At 41.4% G+C, this 26411-nt stretch overlaps 3 protein-coding genes across 4 annotated transcripts in view; 2 read left to right on the forward strand and 1 right to left on the reverse strand.

Annotated features, from left to right (window-relative positions):
• bif (bifocal) overlaps positions 1 to 4929 on the reverse strand; it is a 33146-nt gene extending 28217 nt beyond the window's left edge. The window contains exon 1 of the mRNA XM_046618636.2: positions 1847 to 4929. Coding sequence (XP_046474592.1) covers positions 1847 to 4624 — 2778 coding nt within the window. The 5' untranslated portion in view covers positions 4625 to 4929. The remainder of the gene's footprint in view (positions 1 to 1846) is intronic.
• Positions 4930 to 7295: 2366 nt separating this feature from the next.
• On the forward strand, positions 7296 to 9608 carry LOC124214576 (uncharacterized). The gene is made up of 2 exons (XM_046616969.2): positions 7296 to 7721; positions 8075 to 9608. Exons 1-2 carry the CDS (start codon positions 7697 to 7699, stop codon positions 8920 to 8922), a joined length of 873 nt encoding a protein of 290 aa, XP_046472925.1. The 5' UTR covers positions 7296 to 7696; the 3' UTR covers positions 8923 to 9608.
• Positions 9609 to 16152: 6544 nt separating this feature from the next.
• The window catches only part of LOC124215218 (uncharacterized), a 78979-nt gene continuing 68720 nt past the window's right edge, over positions 16153 to 26411 (forward strand). For both annotated transcript variants that reach the window (XM_046618331.2, XM_046618327.2), the window contains exon 1: positions 16153 to 18337. Coding sequence is in view for 1 of the 2 variants with exons in the window: in XM_046618327.2 (XP_046474283.1) it covers positions 18312 to 18337 (26 nt within the window). In the remaining variant the exon portion in view is untranslated. The remainder of the gene's footprint in view (positions 18338 to 26411) is intronic.

The following is a 26411-nucleotide window of genomic DNA, read 5'->3' on the forward strand; positions in this document are numbered from 1 at the left end:
ACCGATTTGACTTGCGATTTTGTAACTCTAGAAAGCACTAATTTTTTCTTCCAGAAATTTTTCAAAACGACCATATTGACCATGTACCACGAACAAGACAATTAAAAAATTTGAATTAAAAAAAAGCAGCAAAAAAACTATAACATAGGTTAAGCTCTATAGCATTGGTGAATCTTCGCAGGCATATCCGGTTAGAATTTAATACGTAATTGAAACAGCTGTGGTATTACAACTTGACTAATGACTATTGAACGAACGATCACAATGTTTAAATAATTTTTCTTACAGTTACATAAAACCGACGATTTTTTCTCAAGTTTCTCCGAAGTTTGAATATAATGTTCCTATAATTACTACGACGCACCGCGTATACAGTTTTACAGTATATGCGACGACACTGATCGTAAGACCCTTGTGAGCGAAGCCCTTCGAAGAGTGACGTCAGAGAGCAAAACCGGTGCACATGTAGCTTGATACCGTGCACGAAAAAAGAAGGGAAGGGATAAAAGAAGTTCACAATAGCCGGGGTCACGACCATACACCCGATTTTCTTGCTACACTAGGAGTGGTGGAGGTTAGCTACAGTAACGATTTCGAAACGCGAATTTCTGTTCCTGATTTCTATTTGTATAATACCAGCCTGTCTCTTCCCGTTCTCATTAGGTACTCCTTGGTTGTTCTAACAGCAGCATGCGTATAATGATACGGCAAAGTGATATAAGTGTGAAGAATCAGTGATAATGCATGCAGGGGCGAGAATGAAAAGAATATCCCTTCCAGCCGGAATACCGAAGTTTTCTTCACACGCGCGCATTACCTGGATTTTCTCACAAGGGTCGAATGACTCTTTATTTCACATCTCTATGCATATAACAATGCCAAGCTGGGCCATCTGAATTCTACAGCGACCGTCAAAAAAATTAATCGCATCGTTTTCATAATGTATTTTTAATTTCTTTCAGAGTGAAATAAGCTAAAAAAATCGTTAAGACGTGAGCTTGCATTGGAATAATGAAGCATGTATACCTAGATGGAAGAAATCTAACGTGATTAATTCTAACAATAAACGTGAGAATCATACGAGAGGCTTTGCGGGTAACGATTAGGCGAGTCAATTGATAAAATCGAAAACTCGCGACGCTGCAAGTATACCTGGAGTGAACAAACGGCGCGCATGCTTTGAATAATGAAAAAAAATTATTAGCCTTCTTCGAAATTCAAGACGCGATAGTTACTTCCCTCGGGCATCGACGGTTTTAACGAGGCTCAATCTCTATCGAAGAAAGTGAAAGACTCGAGCAGAGGCCACTGTCTCCGGATAAACGTCCTCGAGTATCGCGAAGAACAATCTCTCCTCGTGTTCCGTTGCTGAAACGACGATCTACCTTGATGGAGTTGGAAAAAAAGAATCACAGAGCAACATTCACAGGTCTCTTTCACTCCTTTGTCAATTTGAAGTATCTGTGAATCTGTGACTTGATCGTTACACGACGGCTACTTGGCATACAGATCAGTGTTCAGATTACTTTGAATAAATGATCACACAATTAAGTATTATCGGTAGGAAAAAATGTTGGACGATGATGAATTGCGTACTTGCAGTATAGCCGTACAATCAAATGGTATTTGTAGTTCGCTGACTTTTCTAGGTGTTCCAAAATCAAAATCCGTTAATATTCTGGTGTGAAACACAGGTTTCGCAGTTTCGAACACCAGCGAACCGCGATAGCAGGTGATGATATTAGACGTAGCGCGTTATTTTCCGTAATTTAGTAAACTTAGCGACGTCCGACGTCGAGATTAGTTAAAAGTGCGCCAACGGCGTAAGAATAAACGATTTCCTCACCTTTGGCTTGACGCGTTTTCTCTTAACCCTCAGCCCGTCGTTCTCGATGTAATCCGGCACCTCTTCGCGATTGATGAAATTAAATACCATCGTGTTGTTCTGATCGTTCCAGGGCTTGGTATCCCACAGTCCACCACCACCACCATTACCACCATTACCACCATTGCCACCGACACCTCCACCACCACTGTTGGAGTTAGTTTTCTTCACTGGTTGAATTTCCTCGGCACTCTTTAAACTGACGACAACTTTGGTCGGCTGTTCGATGCTCTTCGCCCTGTTGATCAGGTTCTTTTCGATCTCTCTGTTGCTGAGATTCTGTTGCGGCACCTGCGTCTTCGTCGATACCAACGGTCTGATTATACCGATTTGTTTCTGGGGCGGAGAGGAGCTCTCAGTCTTTTGCGTCTTTATCATTTTCGCTTCGTTGCATTGCGGGTATGACGTCGTGCTCGTCGTGCTCGTCGCGATGTTTGACTTGAGCAATCCGAGGCTGGATATCGCCCCGATCGGCTTTCCGTCACCCTGGTAACTCCTGGCCACATCCTGGACGCGGTTGACGGTCTTCTCGGCGACGACGCCCGCTCCGTCCTTGCCCTCCGTCGCTTCGCCGTTCGCCGTCGGTTCGACCTTGTCCTCGGACTTGGTCACCGGGATTTCGACGGCTTTGCTCCTGTCAGGAACCGGCGGAGGCGTCCTTACGACCACGCCGGGAATCGCGGTTCCGTCTTGAGTGTCGTCAGTCTTATTGAAGGGGGCTTCGTTAACGGATCTCCGGGCACAACCAGGTAGGTAATTTTTCCCGCAACTCGATTCGGGCCGGTCGTTGAAGCTAAACTGCATCGTCGTCCCGGCTTTCGCGATGTTTTCCAAAGCTGTTTTCGAAATGCTTTTACCTCCATCGACGACCTCCTCTCCCTCCTCCCTCTCATCCCGCCGCTCGCCGAGGCTCTCGACCGGTGAAACGGGCCGCGGAATTTCCATTCTCTGCTCACCGGACGTTTCTGCCCCGGCTCTCGAGGGATCCGATACCGGTTTCCAAATTTCCAACTCCGAGGAGGCTACGGAGGAATTGGCGAAATTATTCTGATCCTGGATGATATCCTTCTTCGGAGACAACGGGGAGGACGATTTTCCCGGGGATATTATTCTCGGTCGGGGCTCCGGCGTCGAGGGTGGCGATTTTATTTTCGATTTTGCGAGAAAGGGGGGCTCGGGACTCGCCGCCGGTGAGAATTTGAACTTGCAGAGCGGCTCCGGCGACGCTGATGGGGAGCGGAGTTTTTCTATCTGTTGAAACTTGCTGACGACGGAGGAAACCGACTGAAGAATGGGCTCGGTGATAACGCCGTCGTTGTGGAAGTTACTATCGGGATGTTCGAGTCTCTCCACGGTTGGCACGGCGGGGACGGTGAAGCTTTTCTTCGGCGAGCTAGGCGGCAGCTTGTTGCTGACACCATTCGCAAACGGTTTCGGCTGCAGCGGGGGTTTCGGTATGACAATCTTCTTCTGGTTCTGGGCCTTGAAAGTGTCGTTGATCGTCTTGAAGGTAGCGACCTTGGCCGCGACCTCGCCCTTGGGTTTCAGCTTCTTCGTCGACCCCTCGAATATCCGCATTGTGGTTTTGACTAGATCTGGAGGGGGCCGTTCGGTCTCGTCGACGACGAGTTTCACCCTCCGAGGCTTGTTGAGCGGTTTCGGTCTGTCCGGATCTCCGAGCTTGCTTTCGATCTTCACGGAGGTTCGGTCGATCAGAATTATGTGATCATTCGGCTCGTGGTGCTTCTTCGCAACGCCGGCGGTGAACCGGCTCGGAACAATGTGCGGAGTAAAATCGTCCGACACGGAATTGTATCTGAGGAGAGTCTCGACGCTGCGAGCCCTCTTCATCGAGTCGTTGCCTCGATCGGCGTTCCTGTACCGTTCGCTCTTGGCCAAAACACCGGGCACGGCGTTCCTCTTTGTGTATTTCCTCTGGGACTTTTCGGCGGTAACGTCGTCGTCGCAGTCGAGCAGATCCTCGAGACTGGCGGCCCGGCGAAAATTCTGCACCGACGGTCTGCTCTTGTTCATCTCCCTGAGGGTGAGGTTAAGGTACTTGCTTTTCAACCTGTTCACGATCCCCGGTCCGTACTGCAGCTCCTCGGAACTGTCGCTCTCCCCGTCCTCGCTGGCCGTTCTGTCGTTTGCGAACTTTGACAGCTCCATGTCTGCGGACTTGCTGGACTTCAACTTGCCCGCGATGTCTCTTGACTCGGATTTGTTGTCGACCATTTTATCGCTAACCGCGTTCAAATCATAATCCGCGTCGGAACACAACGCGTCCGTATCAAGGCGCATGTTGCCCGCGACTGTGTGTCGCTGGCGATGATGATGGTGCTGCTGCTGCTGCTGGTTTTGATGGTTCGACGATCCGCCGTCGGCGGCGCTAGTTACCGCCGAGTGAAACAGTTGCTGGTGAGGAGCGAAAACACCGACGCAATGCGAGTCGATCGCGGCGGCCGCGCCGCTCGTTCGCTGCGCCGACTTGCAGCCTGCTGCACCACCACCACCACCTACTACTACACATTCGTGCTGCCCCGAAAGAACGCTCGTCAAACCGTTATCAAAACTCTCGGCCCCTCCCGCGGCGCCGATTACAGCCGTGCAAAGTTTCACGCTGGCTCCGTTGCTCGCCAATACCTTGCTCTGCTGACGTCTACGCTGTATCAGGTCCTTTTTCCATTGGGGAATATTCTCCGACTGGATACCCGTCGACGAGCTTGTTGTGGAGGCCATGTTTCCCGCACCTCCCTCCTCAGCGATCCTTACCTGCTGCTTATACTCGACTACCGGATCCTGCACATCTCCCCCCCCCCCCTGCTTCCGACGATGTTCTCACCTCGGTTTTCACCCGCGCCTTATTTCAATTTGTTGTATTTAATAAATACTACGCCCGGGACAAGTCGACGACTCCTCCGGTTCGCCCGATACACCTGCCCGACACCGACACGGATGATAAGCCCTGCGTGTCGCTCGCTGGGGCCCCGCGCCCCCAATGTGACGTCACGCTCGGCACTCGCCGCTCGGCGGCTTCCCAACCAACCGAGTCTCGAACCTATCTCGAATGTCTGCTTGAAAATCGAAACGCCCAGATGCGCGGGCACCGTCCGAATCCAATGCTGACGCTTGATCCTTGCGCTGTTTTTCGACTTTTAATCCCCCCTTGCAGGGGGAATTTTTGTTTCTCGTTCATTACGATACGGACGACTGGTTGAATTTTTCGCACTTGAGAACGGTAAATATAAGGTAGCGAATCGGGAACGGTAGAGGTGTAACGAAATTCATAATCATGACCCCGTTACAAACGTGTGAAAATTTTAATCCACGCCGAGTGCGGCGATGTCGTGCTGGCCGAATCGCGCCGCAGTGAAAGTAAAAAACTTTCAGTCGCGACGATCAAGGTCATGCGTGTGTTGCACACATTCTCCGTTGGCGGAAATTATTACAAGCGGAATATTTGAAATGCCGCATCTTTGGTGCACAGTGCTATTGACGGCGTATTTTATTGTAAAATTAGTCATCACGTTCGAATGAATCGCGTGCAGAACCCGAATAACGGTCGTTAAATCTCGCGATAAAATTTGACGAGTTTTACCGCTATGCGGGGAAAGTTCCTGTCAGCTGTTACGGAAGTCGGATGATTCACGTCGAATCCATCATTCTCAGCTTAGCATTGTGGTGTTAAAGATAACGCACGACGCTTAACCATGCGCGATTTGCCGTAAGCCAGTAAGAGTGAATTTCAACTTTTGATCCACGCTCTTGTTACGTTGGCTATACCGTTCTGATTACGCCGTTTCGCGTACGACTCTATCCTCACAAATTTCATAACTATATGTTACCCAATAGCCGTATACGCGTGAGCTTACACGAGCTTACCGTTACACCTGGAATTCAAAAACAAACCACAATACTAGGTGCTCGTTATACATTATTATGTGTACCAATGACACTTTTTGCACGTTCAATGAACGTAGTGAGTACCGTGCGTAATCGTCGTAGGTTTCCTCGATTATACCGTAACGCGTCTTGTACGAGACGCGCTAACTCGAAACTTGACACTTTTTGTACAAGTCTATACACAGTGAATATTACGTACAAGGTAAACTCTTCTTCCCGCAGAGGTCGTGGTAGATACACACGGTAGCTGGTTTGCTGGAGCTATTATTATTTTGACGCAGTAATGAGACCGCATCAAAATACGCTCCAATTAGTTAGGTTAATAGTTTAAACCGCGCGTTCTTCTCATACAGCTAAGTAAATTATCGCTCTGCACAGTTAAAAAACCAGAATTCTCAACACTTATGTCGGTCGATGCACCGCAACATTCTTTAGATAGCTACGGGATCGTAACATCGTCATTTTTATTAACGTCGACGGATAAACGACTCATTTTCAGGTAAATGTATAGTAAAAAATCGACCCTTCCTTTCGGGGCGCATCGGGCATTAAGAATATTTTGACACTCGAATTGAATGTCTTACATGTAAGTGACAAAATTCGCCAAAAATTCCCGTTTGACAAGGTTGTCAAGGTGAGTATATAACATAAATAAGGCGAGAATGTCGCTTCACCTTTGCGGTTGCAATTTTTGCTCATTTTAACGGGTTGTCGGCTGTATACTTTGGACTGAGGAATCCGCACCGTCGGTAACTAATAAGAATACAGTTTCCGGCACAAGTCGAAAATACAAATGTATTGCATATTTTTTAACTCGTTCAAGCTAGTGCTGGTAATGCTATCAGACAGAATGGTATGAAAATGAATTTTACAAGTAAAACACCACCATTGACGTACAGAAACGATTGAATTTAAAACCAATTTCAGATGATCAAGAAGATTAAATGATACACGGCATTGCGTGCATATAATAATAATTGAGTCCTTGAGAACCGACCGTGACGAGGCTTGACGATCGACGTTTTCTCTCAAATAGTTCTACGAAAAAATTGCAATTAACCACGATCGACGTAGCCGCTGATTGTTGCTTCTGTCCCGCGGATACGAAATAATTACCATGGGCTACATGAATATCGCTGTAACAACCTCGAGATGGATTCACTAAATTGTCACGCATCGCTTCGTCGACGGATATGTACACAATGCTGTTTACTGTGGACGATTAAAATTGCGGCAATAATACTAAATTTTACAGTTTGCAGAATCGATGGAAGCGAGCAACATTATATCCCGTAATAGCTACAATAAAAAAAACTGTATATTACGCACAGACACCGCATTTACAGTACGAGAACGCAAACAATTGGATAACCGTTATAAAAATACAGTTCATGATCAGTTCACGCGTAAACATGACCGAATATATCATAAGTATCGCCTCGTGGACTGCTTAAAAGAAAAAAAAACGAAAAAGGTAACGCCGATACTGTAGAATATATCACGAAGAGTCATTCAAATCAATGCTGAGTAGTTCGCGATCAGATTTTTTGCAACCGGAGAGGCACGCACGACCCGTACGTGATCATGACAATATTTTTCACCCGTCAAATCGTAAACCTCTAAGTCTTATTTACTTGAAACGATTTCCGTGCGCGCCTGAAACCTTCTTTTCACAATTTTGCCGCGCGCTGATTGATCGCCACTGAAGTGCTGAACTCGTTGTCGTCCAAGATGGCGACCGCTCACGAGCCATGGTGCGTACGGAACCAAAACCAGTTCCGCAACGAACCAGTTTGGAACTAGTTTTCAGTAGTTTTTTCACGAGCTAGCCGAGTTTCAGGCCAATACTTGGCAAATGTGGATTTCGCTTGAAACCGGCGTAACGAGAGGGAAGTCTAGACTCTGAGAATGGCCGAACATAATTCAAAAAACGGTAAGCGTGAAACTGTCCATTCGACGCTAGTGGTTCGTCGATTACCTGTGTATTCCGTTTCAACTTATTTTAATCTACACCCAGAGCGGCAAACAAACAGCCGAAGATTGTTATCTGAAAGTCAAGCGTTATGCGCAGTTCTTGCTCTTTTTTAAACTCTTGCTTACGAATTTATTCAATCATATCAAAAATCAACAAGGTTAACCTAACCTCAAGCCTAATTCTGTCGACCACTGACATTCGATGTATACAAGACGAATATGTAGAAATCACTCTTCCTTCCACTTTTCAATTGTATATTTTTTTACAACATTATGACAAACATGAAAATTACATGAGATATTTCACCCTAGAAAATGACGATATGCTGGAAATAAAAGTGGAACCTGCCGTTCAGTCGTATACAGAGGTAGAACATGGATATGCGGAATTTGAGAATTCAAACCTTATTCCATCGACAGCTGATGTAGGCGCGCTGAACTTGTGGACGAGCAAAGCGACTAGCTGCCTGATTACCCAGTACAAAAAGTACCGCTCTATGGTTGGTCAGACAACACGAATGAAGAGTCTGAGGGAAATGTTTGAGATGGTATCGTTGGAGATGCAGAAGTATGGCTTCTATTTCAGCGCCCAAAAATGTGAAAACAAATGGCGAGTATTGGAACGGAAGTACAAGAATCTAGTTTACCGTGAAAAGTTGAAAAAGCCTGGGAGAATGAGGCACTATGGACACTGGGAGCATAAGATAGCCTTGGATGAAATATTCAATGAAAGGAAACGAAAGATGTACTTAGATGACAATGATTATTCACCACCTGGTGCCTCGAATAAGTTCACGTTAATCTTGCCAAAACCAGGCGGAGATAGCTGCAACAATACAGTTGAGGCCAATCGACCTCAACCCGTCGAAGATCCGCTGGCTGGAGCAACAGTAAATTCTCAAAGTGCCAAGGAATCTGACGAATCTGAAGACCTCCGGACCTGTTTAACCGTAATGTTTGAAAAGTTTTTAGCAAGGATGGACAAAAACTTTATCACTCAACAGCAGAATAAAGAGAGAAGACACAAGGAGAAAATGGCAATTCGACAAAGCGAATTGGAGCTACAAAAGAAACTGTTCAAATTAAAGGAACAGAAAATGGCTCTAAAGAAAAGTCAACTGTTAGCTGCAGCTCAACATGTCCATCTAAATATGGAATGAAAACCAGGAAAATTGACATTTCATACGCTCAACAAATCTACGTTTTTGTATATTGAAGAACAAGTCTTTCTTTGCACATCAAATTCTGCATTCAGCACTGAAATTCAATCTCTGATATAAGTTACCACTGCTCCAACAATGAAAAACTACGCTTCTAGTGATAAGTGTGTAATCCGATTGTGGCAATGTGATTTTAAAGTGGTATCAAAAATTAATTTATTAGTTATTAATTACTTTAATAACTGTTACGATGAATTTCATTGATATTTATAAAGTTTTGTATACATTCCCTGCAAACGTGTGTATACGATTTTCATTTACGTTTATTGTACAGTTATTGATCAATCTAAACAAATAGTCATAATCAACTTCAATTTAATTGTCCGTTGGTTTTTCATCGATTGCATGTTACTCTAGGTAAGCGGATCTACAATTATGACCTTACCAGCAAACTAGCGTAGTTAGTTCTATTTATTCTGGCATTATCATGAATTTGCGAATGACTATAATGTATGTATGTACGTTGACAAAACATTGGCATGACTAGCGCTATTATATGTATTATACATGCGCAAGGCAGGGCATCCTAGTAATACAGTACAACAGAATATCTCAAAGTTATCTAGTATATAGAGCTGTCATCAAAATGCTCCTTTTTTTATACAAATAAATTCTTTATTACTTCATTTATAATTTTTGAAATCAAATATTATATAGTCGATGAACTGTATAGACTTGTTATCAACCTTGCATCTCCATTTATCGACCGTAAGTAACATAACGAGTTCTGGGGATAAGCGAGCCACGAACACGAATTTTACACCGGTACTCGGTAAGCCGTCCTGGATACCGCTGTTGGCAATTTTTATTCGATCGACATTTTATTAAAGTTCGAGCGATAACGTTTTGAATTTTTGTTCTTATATTTCCATTCTCAAAAGTGTACGGTAGTCGTGTATTTAGATAAGTTCGAACGGAAAACGTAATTCCTTCCTCATAACCATAAAAATTGCTCCGAAAATATTTGTCCTGATTAATAAACGTTCTCAAATAATTTTTGCGATGAACAAAAGTGCGAAAAAAACGGCATGCGTCGGAATTGAATTTTTGTTGATTATAAGAACGAACGTTAAGCGCTTGGCAAAGAAGACTTCTGTTCCAGCGTAGGGTATTCCTGCGTTACGAATGTTGCTTCTGTAATTACGCCTATCAATTATGGCCAACTACTACGTGTGCTCTATACTTGAGCTGCTTCTGATGGCTTAATTTATTGGGTCGAGCTGCAAAGGCTGCAGTAACTGACCTTATTGATCGCGTATAACAACCACCCATTGAGAAGCATTTCGCCGGATTACCTGTCCTCGTATATATCCACGAGAACCATTAAACGCTAGATCATTAATTTTCTTCACTCCTTTTTTGATACTTGTTTTGTTTCTCTTAATTGCCAACCCGCAGGTGGATCGTATGAATGAATATTTATTTTCTCGCTCATGACACGGAAATTGCAGCAGTTTTACCGTTACATGCCTATTCCGCCACGATCATGGCAATTCAGTGTGCAACTTGTGTGTCATATTCATATTATTGATTGTAACGTTTAACTAATCGAATAATCCCAGTAATTTCGTTCTCGTGAACTTCGTACGTCCGTATGTACATGTGTGGCAACTACCGTTGAAATTTCATTCAACCTTTTCTTTGAATTATAAAACCTTGATCGAGTGTTCCATGCTGCAGTAAACGACAAAGTACGCACAACATATGTCAAATGGAAGTATTAATTGATCATTGTTCAGTTATGCACTTTAATATTTAAACTGATCGTGTGTCAGCCTCGAACTGAAAGTAAGCCGATTATTCGAGAAAATGCCATAGAGTATCAAATTTAATTTGTGCTATTAAATGCATTTTGAAAAGTTGCAGAGCGTATTACAACAATGAACTGAGTCAAAGAGGTCTGTGGGTCACGGTGCTCAATGAACGCGAATTTTTCTCATTGTCCACGAGAATTATGGGAACATGAGAGCAGACAACTCGCACGGGAAGATTCCCATGCAAAAATAATAAAGCGAGCATATATTTTCTCCTAATTAAAAGTTTCGCGAGCGTGGTGAGGATGTAAAAAAAGTTGCATACCGCAACAGCATTCCGAAGCAGTCAAATGATCAGAGACGTTGGCTTTACAACCCATACCTACGTGCGGAGTACACGAAACAAGTCAGGGTAGACTGCCGTACATCGTTGCTCGCTGGGATACGGTGTCACCTTACATTATCCAGTGCGTGACGATTATCAGAATGGAATTTCGAAAAATCCAACTAGGTATACACGATACGCAAGACGCGATCGAGAGTTTCCTGTCCATGCTCATCTGCACCATCTGAAAAATCTAGAAGCAAATGAATCGGAATAAAGTAGAAATGATCGCGAACATGCGGGCATAATTCAGGCTCAACAACCTCGAGCTGACATGTCCGACGCTTATGTATAACTACGTGTAACATGTATGTTATATTGATCCACATAACTGGTGTAATTGGGGTTCGTCAAAAATGTGACCGTATCGATTTTTCACAGGCCCATTACCACAGGGGTGGAACTCTCTATTTAATTAACACCCGTAGCGTAGCTTTTTTCTTCTTCTTTCGGCGAGAAACTTGACCCGAATGCCTTACGCGGAAAGGCGGCAGGAATCTTGGTTAAAATGCCCGTTCCCAAATTGTTTATATAGTAGCGCGTGGAGCAAAGTTACCTACCTCAACCCCGCAGAGTTTATCGCTTATATTGCACAGTGAGTGACGAGCGTTTCTGCGGCAAGCACATGACCGCCAGTTTCTGATTTTCTACGTTGCTTCAACTTATTTTCTCACTTCTATCTGGCCACTTAACACGCAGTAATGGCAATTGATTCAACCAGTTGGTAAGGGAACAGAGGAATTCATTGAATGTAATTTAATTTAAAAAAAATGTTTTGCTACAGAGAACAAAGTTCATTACATTATGTTCGTCAAAATGACAAGTTTTTCGAAGGCCTGGAGGTCTAGGAACACGCAATCGTATCTGCCGCAGGTGGGGTACGATATATCTATGCGTCATTCACCCTGATCGTCTGTCTTTTTTTTTTTCTTTTCTTTTCTTTCCTCACTTTATTACGTCGTATATAAAAACTCGAACCCCACGGAACGCAATTCAGGAAAGGAAAGTCCCATATAGATTTCAACAATTGCTTCAAGTTATACGCAGCGCGTTGGCCTTGCCCCTGCAGCGATATTGACAGTGAAATATTGTAATACCTGCTTGAATTTGGCGAGGAAATGGTTTCGATCGGCCACGAGGAAGGCGGTGAGTATTCGCAAGGCAAATAGAGGCAAAATTGCGATACTTTGCCACTCGTAGCACGAATAACGTGCCACAAGGCTGCAGAACGCTCGTCACGTTGAAATGACAGGGTAACATTTGCTACAGAAATCCTACACTGATAGAACCCCGCCACTCCGTCAAGTATCAGGTTATCTAGAAGGACCGAGGAGATTGGGAACTGTATAAGCCACTCGTCGATTCACCAAACCGATTTTATCCCACCGAAGCTACTGGACCGTGCCGGATATTACGATTGCTTTTTGCCCACCGGTGTATCTGCGTATATAAAACACTCGGCGGTTCAGTGGAGAAAAAATTGTTAACGTATCTTGCCGCTATATTCTCACGATAAACTCGGTAATTGAATAAGCGTATAAGGGGGGAGTGGGAGGGGAGTACAGCTTGCACGGTCTAAAATCATATCTATATTTAAGAGTTTTTCTTTAAAGAAAGTGAAAACACATAGAGTAAATTGAGTTTGAAGGCCTCATTATTTCTAGTTTAAGAACATTTTAGAATTTGTTCATTGAAAATCATAACAAAATGGCAGCATGATGCACATAAGTAACGAACGACCACGTTGTCAATCCGGTGGCGCAGATTCTTGGTCAATTTTGATTCGATCGACTTAAAATTTTGACAGAATCTTCAAAACTTGTTCATCGATTACAGTTTGTGGCTGGATTTTTGAATTTCTATCTCAATATTTTTTTCTAAAAATTTTCTTAACCATTTTTTGTTCATAATTGCATATATTTGGAAAAAAAACTTTTTTAACATTTGAGCTACGAACTCCAACCCGAAAAGATGTTTTTAACTGAAAAATTTTTTCTATCCGTCACAAGGTGGATAGGGATATCAGGAGATGCGCCACCGCAAAAGCTCTTGAGATCGGAGTCGTTCGCTACTTATGTGAGCAATTCAGCCATTTTGTTATTAATTTCAATGAATTTTGTGAAAATTCTAAAATGTTCTTGCAACTATAAATAATAAATCCCTCAAGCACAAATTGCTACAAGTGTTTTTATTTTCTCCAATAACGTAAATGTTAAAATTGAAAAAATTTATGCCACGTTCACAAAATCAACTATATCAACTATAAGTGTATGGTAAAATTGATATTGTGTTTATAGTGCGCCAAACGATAATTTGAGTAAATTCTAGTATAAAAATTATCTTCCCGACTATAATATTTTAACTATACAGATTTTTAACTATATGCGCAAATTTTTCTCTCAGTGTAGGTGGAACTTACGTACACGGATCCAGAGTCCGGGGTGAAACCTTTGCATCTTTCAACTTCGTAAAGGTGATCCTGAACATTTACCCAGGGACCCATGATTTTATAAGATAGAATGGCTAGGTCCTACGGCCACCTTGTTGCTGGTACATCCCACAAAGCTGCAGTGACGTTCGAAGCTGCCTTGGAGATAGTCCGCAAGCTACTTGGAAGGGATACGGTGATTTGGCAATTTCGGAATCTCAACGGTGTCTGTGTCCGGCCGACACTTTCCGACAGATTCTTCGAAGTTGTGGCTATTCTCCGGTGATTTACAACTATACCTCGATATTCCAAAACCTCCCAGTTGCTATCCTCTATTGGGATCGATCCTTCGGGTTTGTGCAGGCTTTCGCTTTCGGGTTTGCGTATGGTGACGTAACTGCGCTTACGCCGCTTTGTGAGATACTAGACAGAAACACGAGATTTACCAATTTTCAAAATGCTTTTTTTCTTGTATCTGTGCTGCTAGCGAAGTATCTGTAATTCCTTGGTGAATATCAATTCACGAATCCAATAATCTATAAGAGAAATAAAAATAACAAAGTTCATGCAAACCTCGAACTTGATTGAAAAACTTCCGCAATAGATAAGTACAAGCGATGGATTAGATAACTATAAAGCGAGACAGGTAAACCGGTCGTGCAGCCGGATGAAAAGAAGCGAAACTTTTTTGTTCGAAGCCGGTGTTAGTTGAAATTCTCTCCGTGCAATACTTATTCATACATACAATTAGTAAAGTTGAAATTATACGATTCATTAAAGAGCCGAGGTCGCATTATTCTGGACTGCGTTGCTCACGTACAAACTATACGGTTAATTGCTAACAGCAAGATGAGTATATATATATATATGCAAGAATATACTTGTGTCTGTGCAAAAACACGACACTTGTATTTACAATTCCAGATTGTTCGTTCTATTTATCCGTGGCTGGAAAACGAAGGGGACAGAATCTGGTATACCTACTGCTGCAGCGTCGAATGAGAAATAAACAAAGAGTTTTTGGCAGACACGTCTGAGTTATTATTTCAAAGGAAGCCGATTTTATTTCCCATAAAACCAAGAGAATTTCGGTAGACGCGTATATAACGCACGGCGGCAGCTGCGAATGGATTCCAGGAAAGCGATAATGTTATTATGCAAATCGATTTAGGCTGTGTGGCACAAGCGTGAGGGAGTTACAAGGGGCGAAAATATACCTACGTACACGTATGGCTTTCGGCCGTCAGGTATTTCTTCCAGAAGTAGCCGTGGATGCGCAAGTCCGTGTTTCGTTTGATACACAACACCTCCGCGAGCCGAAATATACGGGTTCCACATCGACCTTAAAATACAATGGTTATAATTTATAGCTCGAAGAGCCTCTAAACTAGCCGCCAACCTGGGGTCCAATTAGGACATCTACGATGGACCAATGATAGTGGTTAATAGTGCGGCAAAAATCTTCAACCCGTTACGAGTGGGTAATAAATTATCTATTTCGAAAGAGCAAACCGCGGAATTAGATACTCACCGGTAAAATTGTTATTGCGGTTCACCGATCCTGCATCTTTGTTTACCTCGGCTGTACGGTGCGTGTTTTTTTCCACGCACATGTACCCGTATACGTTATTATACCCTTGTTCAATTCGTGACCGGTTGAATAAGTAATTGCTGGATTTATGTGAGCCTAAAGATTTACCGCACAAAGAGAAATTTTTCCATACACGTATAACGGTCTGCAGGCTGCGCCTGCGTTTCAAACGTACGAAAATATTCCTCAATAATAACAACAACATCAACAACAATAATAATAATTATAATCATAATCGGCTTATTTACCTTTATCCACAAGAAAAGAATTCTTCCTGCTCAACACGCAAAAGAATTATCTATACGCCCGGCAGTCGGAAAGAATAGCGCCTCTTCGATGCAAACACTGTAAATTTTAAAGTTGGAAGTGAACATGTATACAATATGCATGGTATACAAGTCTAGAACAAATTAGATTCAGGCTGGTACGAGGTAATATTTTTGCATACAGCTGGGTAATTTCACCTGCGTTATTTTCAGCGCATGTAAATGGGTTCCGTGCTGAAAGGTTTCCTCTGATTACCCCGTGCGCAAAGTCCGAAGCGGAAGATTCGAAGATCCTGGATCGTAAAATTGAAAAGGATGATTCGACCTCTTCGTACGGTGCAGCAATTCCAACGTCCCATCCATGAAACATCCATTCGCAATGTTTGAAAAGTCGATGCTCCTAGAGCAGGCCAGAGCGGCTGAAATCGTTGGCCAAAATTCAATTTTGAATAGTTCGTATTAAGTTTGTTAAAAAATGTTTAGAAACCGGTTACGTCGCGCAGGCCCGGGCCAAGGCACAACAGTAAAGTTGGGCACAACAGTGAGCAAGTATGGGTGGACCTCGACTCCTCGGCTGACTTCAAGTCGGAACATAAAGCTGCCGGTACACCGTACACCGTGAAGTACGCCGACTCAGCGCCGCTGTTACTACAGCTCGTGGTGTAGACACGCGATAGTTCCAATGATCACCGCGGAGAGATGAGGGGGCGCGGAGCGGAGGCGGGTTCTTCAGTTGAGCGGCAGACACGACGCCGTCGGTACGGGAGCGGAATGGGAGTGAGGCTCGTTTATTGGTAAAGACGAAAAATGATATAATGGAACGAAAACTGCCCCGGTGCGAAGAAACGTCGAAGAGGTGCTGAGAGTCGGTATAAAAAACGCGAGTGCGGTTAACCCGCGAGTCCCGTTTGCACCCTCCGATGTCAATTGTTCGTTGTTTTGTTTCTCCTTTCGTTCCTAGGCAAGTTGCATAGTTCGTGCCGATCCGACGATGTATGTTGACGATTGTATCGTTATGGTGATGTGAAACAATCGCGCGTCTCGTGCTATGTCACACGTTATTGAAAGACAAAAACGCAAGCGTGATATTGACAGTGTGAAGAAGATACGAAAGAAAATAAACAAAACAACAGCGTTGATAATAACCGAACATTGTAGTAATTTTCAACAACTTCCTCAGATTTTCTCACCGCGAACGTGTTCGACGGTGTGATTTATTAATCTCTCTATTCGCCACCGAGTAGGTAGGTAATTATCCAAAAAACTCGCTAAAGTGTCCCACTAATGATTAATTCTCCGCACATCTACCATCGTGTTCGCGTCTAGAAAAAAAAAAAGAAATGCAATACGAACCCGGATATCGAACAAAAGTCTTTCAGTGAACTTGCCTTTCGAGGCGCGTATTGCGCGTTTTCGTAGGTATTTCGAAGTATCAGGTGATAAAGAAGAAAGACCAATTGTAAGAAGAAGAATCGTTAGCGTACATACTCGGGAGTTGTATTGAAACTGCGGAAACAATACCGCTTGTACATACGTATAATATACTCTAATTTATACTCGAGTGGTTCTCGGTTCTTTTGTTTTTTTGTTTTTTGTTTTCTCTCTTACGTTTTTCTCTTCCAACTGTTTCGTTTCTTCTTGTCGTCGCACGGGCTTACCACACGTGCCTCTACTTGCGTAACCTGTAATTATTGAATATTAAGGTGGATATATGCAAGGCTAATGTTTGCATCTTTATGTATACGCCCGAAGGCCCCATCGGAGTAACAGGACTTTGAGTCCCTGCGCTACGTCGTCTCCGGGGCAAGAGAAAGAGAGACAGCGAGGAGGGAACGGGACCTACCGGAGTTATAACAGAACGTCCTCGTCGTTGCCGTGTCGTTCTCTCTAACGGCAGGAGAATCCTCTCCTCGTCGGCACTTGACTTTTTTCTGGCTGCTTAAACAGTAAACACACACCCTCCTCACCCGGGGTGGCTGCTGTATCAACCAGGAATTTTTTCTCTTATTTTACCTCGACTCCGACTATCCGCCTCCTCTCTGTGCTCGCTGTTTGGCAAAAACACCAGGATAAATAGGACCTTGGATATTTTGTCGCCGCTGCTCCACCCCCGTTGTTTACTCGCTATTGCAATACGTGACGTAAGAATAACGAACGGAGAACAATCATCGTATACATATGTATGTATGTCGTACGAAATGTGGGAATGAAACCGTGACAGAACTGCGGTTGTTACACGGATGAGTTCGTACGAGAAGAAGACGGATGAAAAAACTTTGCATACGAGTATGTGTAACATACCTTGTTGGGTTGGTATTGCAATTAACCGAGTTTCACACCGTTTCAACTAATTCTTAACATACACGCGTATTTACTGCAACACACGGAAGACTTTTGAGATCTGATAAGGCAATAGATAGGAATATCGATATATCGGTTACGGTAGATTATACCCGTGTAATACCGAGGGAGGATTATTTACATAATTTTATCGCGTTGTTATTTCATGGTGTTTAGACTGTGACTAATTCAAAAGTGCTCCCGCCCCCCGACTTTCCTCCTCTACTATCTTAAATTTTGCGGCAAATTTCTTCTTTCCTCCCGAATGAACGAACCGCGTGCGTCGAATGTGCTGCGGGGAAGTGAATATACACAAGTTTACTTGCAATCGGTTACCGTCAGGCCGTGGTGTATGTTGTTGTTGTTAACTTGTATACCGGAAAAACAATAATTTATTATTAAGAATATTATTGATTTTTAATTTATTAAACCTCCTCGAATCGTGATGCGCTACTCATCGTTCAGTGTTTAATTAACTGCGGAGTGGGTTCGACGATTTTAACCGATGGATATCGATGGATAAAAAATAGTGAGGAATTGTTACGGCGGTCGTCATACTGCAGAGATGAAGACCACGCACAGAGCTCTAAGGTAAAACACCATTCTATCTTACAATATGCCTCCCATGTATCTTTATAACCACTTACAGGCAGGATTTCTCTTCAAGTTGGAGTAACGTTATGTATATATTATATACATGGTGTACAATTATTACCACATCACCGTGCCGTGCCGTTCGTTCGATTTTATTAAACACGGCGTTTCGTCGGCATCTTTTGGATTTAATTAATTGTAAGTGCGGATTGCATATCCATGTGTTTGGAACGGGAATGAATACGGCTTCTGTGTTGCTCTTTAGCTTTTGAAAAAGAATTTCATCGGTTTTATTATATCTCTCCTTTTCCATCAAATCGAATCTTAACTGTGACGTGAAAACATTGGAGGTATTTGTTGGCAACGAGCTTCGCCAGTGAAATCACAGACTTTTAATGTGTTCTACCAGATCTTTTATTAGGTATGCTAATTAATACATAACTGATCTCTTGACGTGATCTTCTCGATTTCGAGTGAAATTTCTCTGGTGGAAATCAAGTTATATTTTTCTCGAGAAACTTTCACAGGATCAACGATTTGAAATTCATAGAAACGCGCTTATCCGACATTCAGCGCGATGAATCTTCGTGTTTACCGATGAAGTATCTGGTATAAATAGTAGTATCACAGGTAGCCCGATACCTGCAACTCCGTAAATCGTGGAAGAAGTAATGACAAATCTATGCAATAGTCAATCGATGTAATTACTGTTAAACCTTGGAGTATGGAGAGAAGGATCATCGATCGTTGAGTAAAACAACGCAATTAGAGACCCGTAACCCGATGTGCATTAAAGCCAATCAACTTGCATTACAGAATTCGCGAACGCAGCAGCTAGGACAATTATTATTATAGCTGTTGCATGCAAGTATTATCCTAGTAGGTACGGTTGTCTGCACTTTGTAAGAATCGATCAGAGTTAAGTTACAATGAAAGTGAAAACAAATCCGGCGAGAATGAAAGAGGAAAAAGTAGGAAATATCTGCAACGGTGTAAGTCTTTTCTACGTGTCGTGCAACCTGTTGGAACAAAGATTTTCTTCTTTTGCAGGAGTGGTTAAAGGGTTTATATAAATCTGTTGTACATACTCACATTGCACACCTTGAAAGCAAGCAGCGAACTTGTGTAATATTCAATTTTTATTATTATTTTTAAAAAATTCCGGATGAATTGTACGCACATTATCAAGGAGATATTATTTCTTATGCACGTATAACTCGACATTCTAGGTTACCAATTTTCTTTCTAAGGTTTATATTAGGGTGTTTCAAAAAAAGACGAATTTTTTTTTTTCTCTTATGATGTCCAAAAATTGATAGTATATCTAAAAACAAAAATTTTGGCGCCAATATGAGCTCTTAATATCAGTAGTAAGGTTTGCCTCTATCCATTTCTTTATTTTCCATTTAAATAACACGAGAAATTTTTTTTTTTAATTTTGAATTTTTATTACTTTGGAACGGTTCATCGTAACAACAATCTGAAAAAAGAGATTTGTAGGAAATTTCACGCTCTACAAAAAACGTCCGAAGATTAAAGTTCCTCAGATCAACCGTTTCAAAGATATCAGCGATCAAAAATAACACTAATCAAAAATTTCAAATATTTTCCAATAAAACTACAAAAAAATATCACATGCCATATTTATATTATTTTTTATGTAAAATTACTTTAATTTTGTTAACCTGAGACTGTAAACTTTTTTTTTTTTGCTAATTAATTCAATACTTAACCCACAAAAAGCACAAAAATCATTTATGTGATATTTTTTACCTTTATATTTATGTATTTGTGCTTTTTGTGAGTGCTTTTGTGAAACACCCTAGTGTATATATACGTATCAATGAATCATTTCTCATAGTCAGAGTTCTCCCTGAAATAAACGTCGGCAACTCGTAATTTTTTTTATCCATACAAGCGATAATTCAATTTTCAACCGTATCAATACTACGCTGCACTATTTACCGTTTACGCTGCAAAATACAATTACTTTTATCTTCTGTATTGGATCTATTCAACCATATTGAATGTGACGATCTTTCGTCTATGTAAATCATACTCGAGAAGATAGCTGGATACGGGAAGTTTCCGTTACAAAATGGCGTGATATTTTTGAAAATTTCATTGATTGAGTAGGACTGAAGTCATCGACCCCTCATAAGTCTCAAATTTCACATTTTGTCTTCTCACGGGCTCACTGCTGTGTGCATTGAGCTTGAGCACGTAACTCGAGGTTATTATACGTTAAACCTCGATCATTGGTCGATTGTCACGTGGACTGAGAAACGTTGTTAACGGCACACGGTATAATTTTTTCCTTTCGCTTCTTGCCCTCCCCCGTTTCCTATCTTTGTTCCTTAAAAATATTTCATTTAATTAGTACCAACCGTTCTTGTTTGAAAATAAATGCGCAGTAAGCAGTTAGGCAGGTACAACATAATTGCGACCCAGCCGTTATAGTTAAAGATTTTATCGTAATCCAGCCGCAAACTGTTAACCGTGGCCACAAATATCACGCCTACTATGTTACCGGCTTTACAATGAATATGCGCATTCGAATTCATCCACGTGTGCATCGTCATAGGTATAATTTATAATTGAAAATAAAAACTGCTGTAGTAAAGTAAATGCATAATATACACGTACACCTATTACGTATCAATGGGGAACAACTTCGCTGGCAAATATTTTAACTCATAAATGATATTGCAGTATACTTTTTCTTTTTTCAGTTCGAACAACTCTTCATTGCTTGTATGTATATATAATCATAGAACGATTATTTCAGTGAAATGAGACATGCTTGTCGTATAAATAATCACTTTTTCAGTGTTAATTATTGTGATACGACGTGACGAATCGAAAAGTTAACTGGTTTTGTACGACACCTTGTAAGACGTTTTCGCGTTTCATATTTCACATGAATATTACACCCGTGGAGCTATTTCGAATACTTGGAGCTGACGAAGGTGCAGAGGGAAAGAATCCCATGCACGGTCGTCTCAACTCTCAACACCAGCGCACAATAGTTAAGGTGCGCTTAAATTATGGGCTGTTCGCGGGCAGCTCGACCTCTTCTTAACGCACCTGTAGTGAATTCAGATGTAAATTCAAAGACAGGACGGGTCTGCCTGCTGCAACGAGAGGAGATTGCTTTTTCAGTCTCATTATAATGAATTCTTTGCCACTTTGCAAAGCGGTGCCCCGGTAACATGGGGAAAAAATAATAATAATAATTAACCAGTAATCAGTAAGCCGTAAGCCGCAATCAGTAACCAGTAACCCTTAATCCGTAATCAGTAATCAGTAACCCGTAATCAGTAACCAGCAATCAGTAATCAGTAACCCGTAATCAGCAATCAGTAACCAGTAATCCGTAATCAGTAATCAGTAACCCGTAATCAATAACCAGTATCCAGTAATCAGTAATCAGTAACCCGTAATCAGTAATCAGTAACCCGTAATCAGTAATCAGTAACTAATAATCAGTGATCAGTAAGCCGTAACCAGTAAGCAGTAGCCAGTAGCCAGTAGCCAGTAGCCCGAAGCAGTTTTCTCAAGCTTATTTGATTTCTTGTAATTATGAATTAATATAATTAATATAATTCATAATATAATTATTAATAATACGTTTATCGTATACTGTTATACGTTTCTCGCAATGAACTAGGATTTACCTGCGATAAGAAATTTCGCAGCTTTATCATGACGGTGAAATATGTGCGAAGAATTTTAATATCAAATGTACTGATCGTACATTCGCCAATATGTAATCTGCAATTTTTATTCTCCTTTCTCTCTCGCGCTCGAATTTTATTGAATCATGTGCAGCAAGAGACCCAAAATTCATCATCTGTTCAAAGTTCCGATCGAATCCAAGCTTGATCGAAAATACAAGTTTTTAATTGTGAATTTCGATGTAAGATTTTGACAAATGAGTAGAACGTAATTAGCCGTTTTGGAGTACCAAGTGATGAAATTGTGGCTAAATATTACATTGATTCGCAATTTCGTTGGCTATTAGAAGACTTTTCGGTTAAGCTTGATGGATCGGAACTTGAAGTACACAATTTATCGAGTTGACATTTTGGAAAAAAATATAAAGGAGAAGTACATATTTCTTAGATAAATCGAAGCCTTTCATTCACGGTGGGGCATAAAACCGATCAATTCTATAGTTTTCGGTGTAAAAAAAACGTTTCGTCATGGAAACATTAGACCCTTGGTTAAGTTACTAAAGTGTGATTTTATATTTCACGCCGGGGTGAATTACACCTACTATTTGGCAGTTACAGTTCATTAGCAAGAACTTTAGTTGGATTAATTAAGCTGCTAAAATACGACATTGATTTGTATCAAAAAAAAAAAAAATTGTAAATGTTAAATAATATCTGCCGAATAAGAAAGAAATATACCCATGATATGAAAAGTGGCTTTATGCAGAGAGGGCTTTTAAATTCGTTTTCATAGTCGTGCGTTAACGAGCTTGCCGTTCAAAAGCCATGCGAAGAGCTTTTTTCCTTTGTTCCGCGAAACAGTTTATTGTTTTTTGTTTACTGTACACGAAATTTGACTACCCCCACATCAGCGCTTTATTGTACGGTATGCATTACGCTACCAACAGTTGTAACCGTTAACGACACAAGCAATGATACAATATCCTTCTACCGGGTTTCGGAGGGGACTCCAAAGTGTTTGGAAACTGGTGCAGCATGGGAGGGTAAGAAGACGCCTCCGCAAAGAACTAAAGCGCTTATCAAGGTCTGGTGACAAAATACACACGCAATGTTTAACGGCAAAACCCCGTCTTTGTCTTTGAGATAAGCTGGACAAACCCCGGCGGAGGAAAAAGAGAAAAAAAGGGAAGTCGTAAGTTTACCCACCTACGTACCTACCTAAGAAACCTATCCCACCTACCATCTTTCGTCACGGCCTGCTTCTTCTTCGCCCGAGACTCGCGGCGTCGTCGTTTGTTTACTAAACTTAATTTAAACAGGTACGCGCTCTGTGCATAATATTATTTTCCCATGGACAACAAACTCGGTCAGTTGAAGTAAACGGTTAATTTCATTCATTGAAGTTAGTTGTGCGGCTTAAACGGCACATCCGGGTTCTTTTTGGGACTCCTCTCTTACGATGATATTTATATATGTATATATACGTAACACCGACGATCGACCGATCCGTCCTCTGCCAAAAACTAGATCAACAATCGTTGGGACGAACTATAAATTAATCGGCTCATCGGATCAACCGATACTTTATCACCGATGGTCCCACCGAATGAACGGTCTTGCTCTGATAACTGCGAGCTATTCTCTCACCGGTATTATTGTTGCGCTTGCTGCCGCCAATGCCCAAATAACCAGGCATGCGCAGGTCGAATTCTGTTATATCGCTGGTAACGAGATCAAAATAACCTTACAAATTACGTATGCCTAATTTTTTTATTCTACTAAAAAAAATTTTTCAAAGCTTCGATTTATATACACTAAGGTAATTTGATTTATCCGGCATTGTTTTACGCCAACAATCAAACCGCGTAGAGCGGTTTTTCCGTAGTATACAGTGTAATGTATATTTGAATTCAATTCGCGGTGAAAGATCTGCGGTAAAAAAGAATCAGTTGAGAAAAATGCACATAAACTGCATGAAATTTTCTAGTAACTGCGGACGGAAAAAAAACAAGCTTCAACAGTCGTAAGGGAAATTCGTTCTTAGAGTTTTGAATGGCAGTTGCTTGGTTGTGAACTCATCCATGCATGGCTATTCTGGTCAATCAGACACTTGTGTGATCTTAAGAACTGCGACAAACATGTCAATCTACCTGTCCAAGAATCGTTGGTGAAAAAAATGAATCATCGTTGTCGTTATCGGATTAATACTGTTATTTTTATAGATACACTATGATATCAGTTTCTTCGGTCGCGAGAGTGATACATCTCGTAGAAAAAAGGCGTGTTTTACCGCTCCTGCAGGGGTCACATATTTAATCACTCTCTCGACCTTAATTATTTCCGTAAAAAAGTTGTAGCATTTATTAGAAGTTTTCCTTACACGACATGCTGGGATAAACATGTGCCGAAAGACGGATGGGGGTAAAAAATTAGAACGGCCGATTTATACGAGAACCAAAATATCGAATTTTCAAAGACGTGAAAATGTATTTCGTAGAATTGAGAATATAGAAATTCCAGAAACACAGAAAGGTTATAAAATATAGAAGAACAAAATTTATAATCTGTATACGATTATACACTTTGGTATTCTATATTCTGATCTCTATTTTTCTCGACTTTTTACATTCGTTACAATCTATAAGGTAGGTATTTCCGCTTCATTGAAAATTCGGTACTGTGGCGCTTCTATTTTCTGACCTTTCTATTCTTTTACCTCCACCCTGAAACACGTGGATCCTTGGAAAGCGGATCAGTTAGTATTTTTAAGTTGTATATACATAATCTTGTAAAATCGATAATTGGCTTATAACGAAGTACGTAATGTCGTTGCCTCTCGTAGCGTCGCAAGTATTCTAGTAGAATAGCTATTCTTAACGAAAAAATTACGGTAGTCGCTTCATTGGTCAGTCAATATGGTTTATAAGGATTGAATATATTTAAGATATATGTTTATACAGTTACTACCGTTTATTGTAATAACGCATGTTCAGGAAAAATCTTTACTTCGCACCACTAGAATTGTCTGAAATTCAGTAAATCATACCGAAGCAAACATACCCATATTTTTCAAAAGCTAACTTACTGAAAGTCATTCTAAGATTGCAAAATAATAAATTTCTTCCTGATGTTTCGCGACGTTAACGTTGCTTGTTTCAACCTCGTAAAACGTTGGTAATCCTTCGAAGTAAATACTTGGACGGCAAAGTGAAAAAGGAATGTGAATAAAAGAAACCAGTGTTGCAGCTGTTTACATCGTATTTCAATGCACGCATATGTTATGATTGTAGTGTAAAGTCGTCGCAGGACCATTGAATATTTTAGACATATGCCTGTATCAAATATCCTGTAAAGCTCATCTATGCGTCCGCGATATCTGCAATTAAACCCGACGGAAATGGTTTGCAGTAATTGCTCTTTCGTAAAACACTGTTCGGGAAGCTCGGTGTTCAAGAGTGTGGAAATATTTCGGCAAATAATAAAACTCGCGTTTAGACTGCGCATCCCGTATCGCAAGTTGTTTTATTTAAACCTTATACGCAGGTAGCGTGCTTTTATCATAAAACACGGATACGCAGGCAATATAACGCAACATATAGTACTTACGATAACGAAATGTGACGATGAATTTTCAAGAAAGAATCGTTACTTCGTAATTTTAGGAGTGTCTGAAATTCAGTAATCCACACTTGAAGCGAAACGTATTCATATTACGAAAACTAAACTCTTGACATTAGGATCTTTCTAGAATTGTAAGTCAATGAGTTTCTTTTCGATGCTTTGTTACATTAACTTTACCAACTTTCACCTTGTGAAATGCGACACAGAACTTTGGACTTTGCACATTACGGTTGTTAAAAACCATCTCGTAACACGCCAACAAGCTTTAAGGTCACTTATAGATAAGCAAGCTTTGGCTATCCTGATGAGGATGATGAAGATGATGTTGTTGCTACCGCTGCTGTCGCTGTTGCAGCTGCAGCCAACGCGTCTCAATGATTTAGAATTACCGCTAGCGATAGGACGAGGAACCAGAGAATACGCAGGAAATTCTCCCCAGCGATACTGTGCAATTATAATTGAATTCTCTCAAGACTATCTCAAAACGTACAGCCAATTTCCCTCGTATACTTGGTATTGAACGATTCTTTTTATAAGATGATTTGTGATACGAGTAGCGTGGAGGAAAAGAAGTCGAGCCAAGAAAGCTGCTAACTAAACTATACGCAACACGCGTCGGAGACTCAGAGGAATTAAGAAAATGAGGCTGCTGTGGTAAATGTAAGAGGAGATATACAAGAATGGAAAAAATAAAACGTCGATGATCGATCGTTTGCCGATTAAAATTTGCATAGCCTTTCAGACCCCTGCGAGGTATGTGCGAATAAATTCAC

The sequence above is a fragment of the Neodiprion pinetum genome, chromosome 3 (genome assembly GCF_021155775.2).
Source record: "Neodiprion pinetum isolate iyNeoPine1 chromosome 3, iyNeoPine1.2, whole genome shotgun sequence".
Taxonomy (NCBI): Eukaryota; Metazoa; Arthropoda; class Insecta; order Hymenoptera; family Diprionidae; genus Neodiprion; species Neodiprion pinetum.

Bases quoted from the DNA above. Each gene is read 5' to 3' on its own strand.
- LOC124214576 (XM_046616969.2), top strand. From the start codon at position 7,697: ATGGCCGAACATAATTCAAAAAACG. The intron at 7,722-8,074 runs GTAAGCGTGAAA...ATTTCACCCTAG, and splicing joins CGAACATAATTCAAAAAACG to AAAATGACGATATGCTGGAA.